Raw genomic sequence first — 11,900 nt, 5'->3', positions numbered from 1 at the left:
TAAAGGCCGACATTCATTGTATAAATTATCGAAATAAAAATTTTAATTTGAATTTGAAAATAACACCTAAATCAGCATCCCATATTCGCTTATTCTAAATATTTGAATTCAAATGCCAATGATAAAATAATAACAGCACACTGTCAAAGCCTAAACTAGCAAGTAGCAAGGGATGTTGCGTATTTCCTTACAATTTTGAAAATAAAAATTAACAAAAACAAGGTCTTTTTGTAATTTTAAGGAAAACATGAATTAAAAATGAATACACAAGAGAAACGAAACACCTCTAAAGCTTACATTTCTTCTTCAATAGAATTAGTTATAAAAGAGCAAAAACAATTTTGTAAAACAAGAAATTAAAATTAGTATCGCTTAAAAAGCAAATTGGGTACAATAATAGAAATCACTGCATCTTGTCTTTCCATGTCAAGTAATTACAGAAATTAGGCTTATTGTCCTGGACATCAGAAGTTGATATCTTTTCTACAATGACATAACCATCATGATCAATTCTGTAAGAGACATCAAGTCCCTCCAAAATCAGGTGATAAATTATTTCGTTAGAATTTAAAGCATTCTGCTCTCTTTCACGGACTAAAGTTGTTTCTTCTTGGTGCTCATCAACATCAGAAGTATTACCTAATAGTTCATCGTTTTCTTTCTTAAGTAGAGTATCATGTGGCCGATTTCGCTGGCTCAATGACCGAATATCCCATGAAAGAACCTGCTTTATCAAGCTTTGGAACTCACTTGTTGATGCATAAAGAGACTTCTTTTCCTGAAGCAGTGAGGGAGACTCATCACCCATATTAGAGCAAAAACAAGAAGATTGAAAATTGTGAGTAAAGAAAAAAAAAATCATGTGATCAATAACATACACATTATGAAATAGCAATACAAAACAATAATCAATGCCTTTTTGAGAAAAGAAAAAAAAAATCATGTGATCAATAACATACAAATTATGCAATAGCAATACAAAACAATAACCAATGCCTTTTCCCACTGGGTGGTTTCAACTACATAGATCAAATCACATTATTGTGTTTTGTTAAGAAACAAATTTTCCTAGAGGCCAAATAGATCTGAATCATTTTTTTAACAATTTCACCTGAGATGTTGAGGGCTTCCTCTCCCTTTAATTAAGGGGGTTTCCTCCGTTTGACCAACTCTTCTAAATAGTAACTAGGAACCAGGGACTTACAAGTCCTAATGCACAAGGCTCCCAAGTCCCACGAAGCGGGGTTAGGGGATGACACAAGTGGAGAGCTTGTTTCTAGGATTTGAACCCATGAGTTCTAGGTCACAAGGTAGCAACCTGACTGTTGCACCATGGCTCACCCACATTTTGCAATAAAAATAAAAATAAAAGATAGTCAAATTGGCATGGTACTTTTAAGGATTAAAAAAAAAACATGTAAGGCTAGTTAAGAAGCTAAAACAATATTTTCAAATATAAAACTGAAATATAAGCAAGTAAAACCAGCAGCACTGAATAACTAAGTTTAAGGTTAAAAAAAGTGAAAATAATCAAAAGGCAAGACATAAGAGAAGTATGACGATCAGAGTCATACCCCTTAATTTAAAATATGTACCCTGGAAGAAAAGTTAAATTATACAGTGAGGACTGATGGGGTGCATCCATTCTGTTTAACAATAATTTCAAACAAATAATTAATCAAGGCTTAATTAAGTTTAGTCCTTATAATTTCAAGCTAGGTCATATCAGTCCCTCATTTTCTATTTCTTTTTCTTTCATTTGAGCCACTTAGTTTACCATTTCATTTCAATGTAATCCTTACCATTAACTGAGTTCTCCAAATAGAACAGTTAAGGTTGTGTTTCATTGGATTGGGGGAAGGGTGGACATGACACGATAAGTACTTAACAACTCACCGCCATTATCCAGCAATCTTCGAGTGCTGAAGTAAAGTGATCCGAAAAGCTAATAGAAGCTACAGAAAGCAAGTTATCCTCCTGAAAATTACAATTTTTTTTCTTACAATGAGATAATAAATTATTAAACTTTTACAAAGGGATGTAAGAAAGTATAATATTACTAAAATACATTTCAATTTCATTGGTGACTCTAAATGTGGATGATAACATAAAGCTTTCAAAGAATTAGAATACAAGAGTTTCCGTGACTAGTAAAAGGTATAGATAATTGATTATATATTATTTTTCCAAAATGGGAAGATAAATTTGACATCAAGCTAACAATTGCTTGAGGTTTACTTGTAGTCATTGAAGAATCAAATTGATAGAATCTGTTGAAGATTAATTAAAAAAACTAAACCAATATAAGCAGCAACAGATATAGCTAACAGACAAGGGAGCATTACCATCAACCAATTTGGCACTGCAGCTTCTTGGATGCTGTCACAATATGGTAGGTAAGGCTTGATATCGAGCACGGGCTGTTGATGAGATTCAGAAGCAACATGATTATGCATTCACAGAAAAGCATAAAATTCATAATTAGATAACAATAACACAAGTGGCACATAATCCCAGGAAGGTTAGTATAAAAAGTATGGATTGACAATGGAGGCTTACAGTTCCATCAACCAGATCCACGCCAGAGAGCAAAATCATATTTCCCAGTACAGCCTCTACCTACAGTACACAGTTAGATCAAATGAAAGTCACAAAACTAGGTCCATCATTTTGTTTTTGTTTGTTTGAAGACAAAAGGTTGAAATTCTAGGGATTGGATGGAAAAGGAAACAGAGACAACACACACACACAAAAAAAGAGCCTTTGCATAGATGTGGACTGTGGTACAAAATACTGTTTCTTTTAAAGTATTACCACAAAAACATATGTATACCTTTTACTTTGGATGCAAAACAAGTAACCACTAAAAAAACCCCAAGATTTTCATAATTCATAATAACAAGGGTCAAATCAATTTCCTACCAGCAGTGTGGCCAAAATTTCAATATGCCACAGTGTAGGTTTGAACTTTGTAAGTTGTCACTCTACCTATCCATGATCTGCTCTTCCTTTTTTCTGTAACTGATTCATACTCTTTATCATCCAATCTTAAGCAAAATGACATGTGAGAGTAACTTGTTTACCCAAATCATTGTTGTTAGGCATCGAACTGCCTCAAAACATCGTAGTTTTCTTTTGGATATACTTATCATCACGTGCTGTGATGCCTCACCACGAGTTTTTTCTTGCTGCTTTTTCTTTATCAAGAGACATTGTCCTTGATGTATGTTACCTTATTTGGCTGATCTCTTCACATCTTGTGACAGAAATTTGCTGCTATTAATATTAATTATCTTTGGCCTTTCAAAACAAAAATACTTATGACGTGCATTTTCAAAAAATAGTTTCTTGACAACACACCACACTGAATCCATACTTGGGGGGAGGGGTTGAGTTGAACTAATGCAATAACCATACACTAAATGTTAACACAGAAATTATTAATTCAAAAACACGGAATCACTTCTTTCACAACGACAGAAAAGCAATTATCTTACCAACAAGGATCTGAAATCCCAAACTTTCTCTTGGAAATAAATTTGTCATAGGCTTACAACATTTTAGTAATGTGCATTGTACAATAATTAATAAAGGACACGATGCTATTTTCTGAGAAACTCTGGTTTGCTGGTTTCCGAAATTCAACAATATGCATATCAGAGTGATAGTGTCAATCAAGAGAAATGTCATTTGTGAGAAGCATCATTCCACACCATAGTGCCAATATGTGTCCTTACCTTTGCAACTGTGAGTCCAATGGGGCATGGACGATGTGGCGATCGTGTGGCAAACAATCCCTTTCTTCCACCCTTCAGTCTCGGAACCCTCACCTATTCATCCACTGATCCATATGAAAAGACTTCCATAAAATAAAAACTAACGCCCCATAACTATGACAGTACTAAATTAAAATCATGTTTGGATAAATTCCCTCCCAAGCACTTAACTTTTATAAAAACTCCCTCATCTAAATCCTCCAAAAACTAAAGTATATAAAAAATTGATTTAAGCTTATTTGAAGTGAGTGTTTATAACCTAAATGATTAATTGAAAGCAGAGGCACGGACCTTGGCCTTGAACCCTGATTTAGACGGATGCTTCCAGAGCTTCTCGAGATCCGTATTTAAATGAAACACATAGAGAATCCAGCAATGAGAATACTCCGCTAAACCCTCCAGAGACGCCGGCGGAACGCGCGTTGTGTTGAAAACCAAACAGGCCCTAGCAAGTGGGACGAGTAACGGTTGCCTCGGGGTCCCGTTCCTGGTGGAGAAGCATGAGTGGACGACACCAATTGGTATCATGGGATAAGAAGTGAGGTTTAGGTTTTGAGATTTAGGTTGCGACTGTGTTACTTGTTTTCTCAAGGCCAGTTGAGCCCTAATTCGGCCTTGCCTTTCGGAGGCGCATTTGTCGGAGCAAGACTTGAGAGATGCTTCCAGCTCCTCGATTTTCGAGTTCAGATGATTCCATTTTCTCTTTAATACGTATGCTGCAAAATTAATTCCAGTGAGAGAGAGATATGAGCATGGTGAGTGATTGATTGAAATAGCATATATGAATGAATGCCTACCAGAGATGGAAATGGCGGTGACTGTTACGGTTATGCTCACTGTCAACCATTGTGTTTCCCAAATGTTGCCGCGCATCACTTCAGTTCCGATAACCCACTTCTTCTCATGCATCTTCGTTTATTTATACTCCCCCTTCTCTTTTCTTTGTTGACTACTCAAGTCAAAGGTTGAGTCATTGACCAGTTAGGCATGTAATAAGTTTCTTTTTTGCAAATTTATTTAATATTGCAAAAGTTTTAACTAGTGTTTTTTTAACTTAATTAAAAACAGTAACATAGTAACTAAAAGTATATTTTAGGCGTTTACATCCCACACGCAATAAAAAAAAAAATAGGAGTGTGTATGGGGCCGATCTGGATTGCATTTCATCAAATCTATGATTTAGTCTAATCAAATTTAAATGAATTTATTTGGTTTGGATTTAATTTAGATTGAGTTGTTTTTTAAGAAAAAAAAATAAAAACCTAACTCAAAATAAGATGTTTGTAAACAAATTGGATTGGGGTTGAGTTGCTTGTATATAATCAAATGATGAAATAAAAGGTCATCAGAGAAATTGCATTGTTGTTATCATCATATAGATTGACATGCTAGGTTAAACATAGTTTAAAATTTAAATATGGTTAAACACCACATTCAAGAAGTCTAAAAACCCCCAAATTATAACTATTACTTCATAGTTTGGAAATTTCAATGTTCTCAAATAATGAAATGAGTAAAGCAGCTAAAACTTTAATTATATTTAAAATAATTTGAAATAAATTGAAGAGCAAAATAGATTTTTTTACAACTAACTGATCGTTGAAATCCTAGTTTTATGAGATTGACTAAGTGAAATGGTGAGAACTAAAAAAAAAGAAATGATTTTACTCTTAGTTATTGAGTCTGATAATAATAGTAACTGATTTTTGTAAATTTTAATATATATATATATATATATATATATATATATATAATAATTCAAATTAATGGGTCAATGGATTGAGATATTAAAATTCGTTATTTAACCCAAAACTCGATACCAAACCCAAACTATTTGGGTTGATTTTGATCAATTTAAGTTAATGTATGACCCGTATCCATGAATATTTCTAAAAAAAACTTTGATCTTAGGTTTTTTAATTTTTTAGAAAAAAAGATTATGATGTACTAGCATATGAAGTTTTACAAAATCATCTAATCATAACTTATCATGTATGACAAGTTTATTGATTTTTAAAATAATTATCTTAAAGTAATTCAATCAATAACTTGTGATTAAATGATAGTGTAAAATTATTTTACACAATCTATGTATAAATATTAAACTCTTAATTTTATTAATTTAAAAAACCATTTTGGTTTTCAAAATATAACTAAATAAGGTTGCTTAAACACTTATGAAATACTTTATGATATATTATGAAATTGAGAGAGAAATTGAATAAAATAAAAACAGAAAAAGAATGTTAGAAAATATCTTTCAGTTGTTTTTTCTTAGTTTTTAACAATTAATTTATAAAATTATTTTAAAGAACATTTTTTAAAATAAAAAGCGATAAATGAATTAAAGCATGCCTTTAGTGTAGTATCTTAATTTGTGTTTGATATAAAGTGAGTCATAATTTATAATTCCCTTAAAAAAATTATTATTTTTCCCACCGGATTAAAAAACTTGAGTGTTTGTGAGTGGCGAATGCGATTTTTGTGTGTTGAACTATCAAGCTACATCATCGGATCTATCTGAATGGGGAAAGCACTATCGCGAATTCACCGTGTCAGTGTCAGATACATTCAATTCACACTCTTTATTGCTTTCGTCTCCATTATTTTCGCATTGCATTGCTTCCTTATCTTTTCCGCCACTTCACTCTTTCTGTTCTTTTCCCCGCTTCCGTTTATTATATTTATATAATATATAATTTTTTGAAGTCGATGCATTCTGAGAATGTAAAACCTCGTTTTAGTTTTTGGAAAATCAAATCCCCTCCATTCTTCTTCTTATTAATTAAACCTGAAAAACTGTTTAACTGAGTGGCTAGGAATACTTGAAAGTGGAGTGTAACTCATTTTACACTTCACAATTTTGATTAGTAGGAAAGTAAGTTGAAAGTGGTTTTGGACACTTTTTAAGCAACAATGAGAGCAGATCAACACATTTTTGTACCACTCTATTTTCACTTCCTATGTCATTTTTCACAATTCGATTTTCCACTACTTAAACAAGCATGAACCAAAACTAGAAGATAAATTTTGTAGATGATTATTTCGAGCAGTGTAAAAGTGAAAAACATAGCAACCTCGCAAGTTCAACCATTAAGCATGGCGAGCAATTGTTCAATAGAAGGACCACTAGTGGAGGAGTTCACTTATCAAGCAGGATCAGCTCCCTTCAAGAGTTGTCATGCTTCTACCATTGTCGAGGTGATGCTGTACAAAAAATCGTTGCCCATATAAAAGATATTATGGATTTTCTTCGCTTTATTTTTTCAATTTTTGTCAAATGAACTCAATACTATGTTGTTTTGTAGGTTGATAAGGATCATTTTTTGGTTGCTTATTTTGGGGGTACATTCGAGGGGGCACCTGATGTGAAAATATGGGTGCAGACTTACAAGGTAAACGTATATGCTGTACCCCCAAGTCTTTCAATTCATAGGAAACTGGACTTTCTCACACTGTTATATTAATTTGGTGTCTGATTTAGGAAACTAAGCTTTAGTATATTCTGCCAGGGTTTCTTTTCTTTCTCTCTTTCTATATTTTACATTGTGTGTACTATCTGTTTGCTTTGCCTGGCAAATTCAGCATGACATGGAGAGTTTAAGTTTTATCTGGCTGGTACACTAATGAAATCATTTTTACTGCACTGTGCAGCTGAAATTAATTTGTACAAGTGCATGTGGTAATGCAGGTTTGCTATTAAGTAGTTTTATAAATGTGTCTCAAGAAAGTGGCAACAAATTTTGATGTCTAATCTGTTTGTCATAAACTGTCTTTATAGTTCCTCATCTTTAGGAGGAGAGTACTGAGCTCTAAAATTTTGAATGCTGCACTAACTTTCTGAACACAATTTTGGTGGATAGAATGGAAGATGGCAAACACCTGTAATTGCTGATGAAGAACCAAATGTTCCTATGTGGAACCCTGCACTGTTCAAACTTCCATCAGATGAGCTACTTCTGTTCTACAAAATAGGCCAAGAAGTTCAGAAGTAAAGTTTTTGTCCTCAGTCCTCTTACATCTATTTTGGGACAGTACAGACATTCATTGCTGCAATGCTTTTATATATGGTAGTTGTTAAGACAACTTGGTTTATCCTGCATGTCATTAAGACAACTTTTTCCTCGGTCCTTTTTCTTCCAACTATGATGTCTTTATTGGAGATATCATAAAAACATATGCATGTCTAAATTATTAATCAGTTTAGTAAGTCTTATGATATGACAAGAGCATTTTTTCACCCTATGTAAAATTCATGGGTGGTTCTGGCTTTTGGTCCAGATAAAACTATGCTGTATAGAACATCATAAGCATTTTCATATGTGTTACTTCTTCTCCTTAGTAAAATCCTGGTAACTGGGTGGTTAGAATGATATTATTAGGCACTCCCATATGGTTAAGGGCAAGAATGGGATCCACTTAGACCATACGAAACTTGTAGATGTTGCAATAGGTGTGGGAAGCATGGTGATAAAGTTAGTGGCTGTAGGATATAGGGAAGAAAGGGAAAATGAAATAGGAGAGAATCATTTTTGGGTGGCTGTTGCTGCAGGGCAGAGAAGTTTTCCATCTCTGATTTGTTTGCTTTCATTGTCAGTTGCTATACAGTAAATTCAGTTCCAATCGAATATATTCATAGAATACTATAAACAGAAAAATTTCTGCATGAAAGTTCATAGTTATGGATAGAATCATTTCTAACTGGTAAAGAAAAAAAATTAGAAATTTATATGGAAATGTTTCCATGACAAATAATATATTGGAAAGATGTATGCATAATTCACTGTAACCCCCTAGTAAGCTGCAGTGCTGCCATTAGATTGAAATGTTTGAATGAGGGCTTTGTCTAGGATGAAGTTATTTATTCACCCCTCCCCTTCTCACCATATAGGACTTTAGGTAATTTTAAGTTTAATATTTGTCTTTACATGAGCAGAATGGGTGTATTTATTTCAGGTGGAGTGGATTCATTAAACGCTCATATGATAAAGGCAAAACTTGGACAGAAAGAGAACAGCTTCCTTCTGGTATATTAGGACCTATAAAAAATAAGGTACAACAGAATCTATTTCACCGTATTTTATCAATGGCAAGAGGTTTGGAATTTTATAGCTTTATTTAATTTATTCTTCATTACTTCTGAATTTGCTTATTATGTTTCAGCCCATTTTGCTAGAAAATGGCATTTTGCTTTGTGGATCATCAGTTGAAAGCTGGAACTCCTGCCTGGGGTGCGAGGGTGGAGGTTTTAAATGAACTCATCCTAGTTGACTTGTTTGTTTCAGTGATCTTAGAAATGTTAACTTGCTGGCGTTTATTACTACTTGTGTGCAATAGGTAACAACAGATTTTGGTAGGTCATGGAGCAAGCATGGCCCAATTTACATTGAAAATGAACCTCTGAGTGTGATTCAACCGGTACCTTATCAGACTGCAGATGGGAAGCTGTGCGTCTTATTACGATCCTTTGATGGCATTGGTAGAGTATGTATGTCAGAATCATCTGATGGTGGCAAGACTTGGGGATATGCAAAACCTACTCAGCTCCCCAACCCAAATTCAGGTCAATTTTGCAAACTATATTGCATTCAAATTTTTGCTGCATAATTATGACATTTTTTTACTGAACTGTAAGAACTAAGTTGATCATGGATTACTTCAATTTTGAAGTTTTTACTACACCCTGAGTATCCCTTTTCATTCTTTTGCTACTTACCTATTTTGTGCATTAATGGCACATCTGTCTATCATTGTTTACTAGGTATTGATGGGGTTAAGCTTAGAGATGGCCAGTTATTGCTTGCTTATAATACTGTATCAAGGAGTGTGCTTAAAGTGGCACTCTCTAAGGATGATGGCGATTCCTGGTGCGAGGTTCTCACATTGGAGGATACATCGGGAATGGAATTCTCATATCCTGCTGTAATCCAGGATAGTGATGGGCGAATACATATCACCTATACATATAATAGGACACAAATTAAGGTACAAACTTAAATTTTTATGTGGTAGTTGATTTTAAGTTGTAGGTTTCAGTTGTTATAATTTGAGGAGGGCTGACAGTCTCTTCAGTTGCAACACTGCTTATTCTGAGTTCCAGCTTATTATGTCTAGATGTAGATTGTATCTCAGCTATATTCCAAACTCATTCTTTGGCAAGAGCGTCTTGATCTTAAGCTAGTGTCCAACTGTTTGATCATATACCAAGTTATATTTATTTTCTTCTTTTGAGTGAAATGAAATAAGCACTTTATGTTCAAAATAAAATTTGAGGATGGTTGACTTTTTTTTCCAGCAATGGTTGAGGTTCTTTTTGTTAATTAATCTGCAATTGGTTTCATGCATTTCCTAATAATATTAACCTCCTATCTTCTTTTTTGGCAGCATGTCGTTCTTCGGCCAAGTTGATGAGGAGTAAATTGTTTCAATTTAGAAAAAGCAGAAGCAACCAATCCTATACGTCTCTGATCATATGTGGCCTTTTCTGTCATCAGTAGATGTAACTTGTAAGCACATGAGCTAGGACTAAAAGCATGAGTATTCATTGTTTATTACAAACTTCTTATTTCCAATTTTTATATTTGGGGTACAGTTATTCTTAATTTTTTAAAGATTTTTTTTATACGGGACAGTTTTTTTTTTGGTATAAATTTTTTTTGAATTCATCTACATTATCATATGTACTATCCTTCGATCAATAAAAGCTAACTAAAAGTTTGCTTGTTATCAATTATACTCTTATCAAGAAAAGAGAAAACATAATAGCTAATAAAATTTCAAAGTAGTAAATGAGAGAGATAAATGATGTATTAGGAAACTATAAATAATTTATTAATATAGAGAAGTTTAATTATTTTTCTTAATTTATGTGTTATATAATTAAATGGCAAATAAAAATGGCGGAGTAAATAAAACAAACTTTTGAAAAAAAGAGTAAAAACTTAAAAAATATATTCTTTGGGTCTTACTAATTATTAGTGTTTTAAAGACATTGATTAATTGAGCTTAACAAATATATATAGTATTTATAATTTTTTTGTAGTACTAATCAATATTAATTTTGTTATATTATTTATAAACAAAAAGTTTAATCAATATATTAATTTTTTACACTGATGTAATATAATTTAATATTTGTTTACATTTAAAATATATTATTTTAACCTAATTTGTAAAGGATATTAAGAGTTAATTTGTGGAAATGCTCCTTTTGTTTGTTGTGAATAATTTATATTTATGTAACTGCTAAATAGAACTAAACATTGCCAAGAAGAAAAACAAATAAAATTACCACTATAGTGAGAGACGTTACGTGATATAATTTCCAATCACAGCAGAGAGAGAGACACATGCTAGAGTCAGGTCTATTTATCCATGGACCACAGCGCACATACGTTGGGAATTTGGCTTTTCCATTACCAATTTCCCTTCTTTATAAAAATTAAAAAAAAATGCAACGAAGAAAATGTATTTGCTAGTAGTTGGATACATATTTGAGGGGAATGAATTTTTTAGTAAATAGTAAACTTTTATGATTAATAAAATATTTTTTTCCACAAATATACTTGCTATAAAGAAAAAAACTGCCGGAAAAACTTTCACGAGGTTCAAAACCAAAATCATACATAGAAGGCCACCACTTCGTTATTCGTTACAAATATGCTATATCAGGATTTGATTGGAACCTTCTGCTTTCACAAGGGCTCTATCAGGATTAAGTTATATAATTGAAGAATACTTCTCATCTCTGTTCGAGCTTATGCATTAAATTAACCCCCAAAACCAGTCCTAGTCCGGTTCAAGTTTGTGTGTTATTCTATTTATTCTAATTTGGATTCCAGTTTGTAACACCATTAAACAATTTTCAAAAGAAACTCGAAATTATTTTGAAAAACAACATTGGAATCCTGTTGGTTTTACATCGACAAAAATCTTAAATAATTAGTGTATTTATTTCTTAAACACGAAAATATTGAGTACTTTTAGGTGATTTAGACATGTAAAGAAGGCAGCAAAATTATAGATAAAACAATTTAGAAATTAATAATTTTCATTTACTTACAAACGTAATTTACAATAAAATATTTCGATATCATCTTATTTATATAGTACGAAATATTTGTT

At 32.6% G+C, this 11,900-nt stretch overlaps 1 protein-coding gene and 1 pseudogene across 3 annotated transcripts; one reads left to right on the top strand and one right to left on the bottom strand.

Annotated features, from left to right (window-relative positions):
- Nucleotides 1–339: 339 nt before the first annotated feature.
- On the bottom strand, nt 340–4,703 carry LOC114382502. Of its 3 annotated transcripts, none has more exons than XM_028341971.1 (7): nt 4,574–4,703; nt 4,068–4,492; nt 3,738–3,830; nt 2,560–2,619; nt 2,346–2,420; nt 1,897–1,977; nt 340–778 (listed from the first exon to the last, which is right to left on the bottom strand). In XM_028341971.1, the coding sequence occupies exons 1-7, from the start codon at nt 4,683–4,685 to the stop codon at nt 404–406; spliced, it is 1,221 nt and encodes a 406-aa protein (XP_028197772.1). In that variant the 5' UTR covers nt 4,686–4,703; the 3' UTR covers nt 340–403. The 3 variants fall into 3 exon arrangements, 1 of the variants encoding a protein (XP_028197772.1); XR_003660256.1 differs by having other exon boundaries at nt 640–778; nt 1,112–1,977; XR_003660257.1 differs by having other exon boundaries at nt 650–778; nt 1,803–1,977.
- A 1,524-nt stretch (nt 4,704–6,227) lies between these two features.
- LOC114381457 lies at nt 6,228–10,398 on the top strand (annotated as a pseudogene).
- The last annotated feature ends 1,502 nt before the right edge of the window (nt 10,399–11,900 follow it).

The sequence above is a fragment of the Glycine soja genome, chromosome 13, assembly GCF_004193775.1.
Source record: "Glycine soja cultivar W05 chromosome 13, ASM419377v2, whole genome shotgun sequence".
Classification (NCBI taxonomy): Eukaryota; Viridiplantae; Streptophyta; class Magnoliopsida; order Fabales; family Fabaceae; genus Glycine; species Glycine soja.
This window is presented reverse-complemented; position numbering and strand designations above follow the sequence as displayed.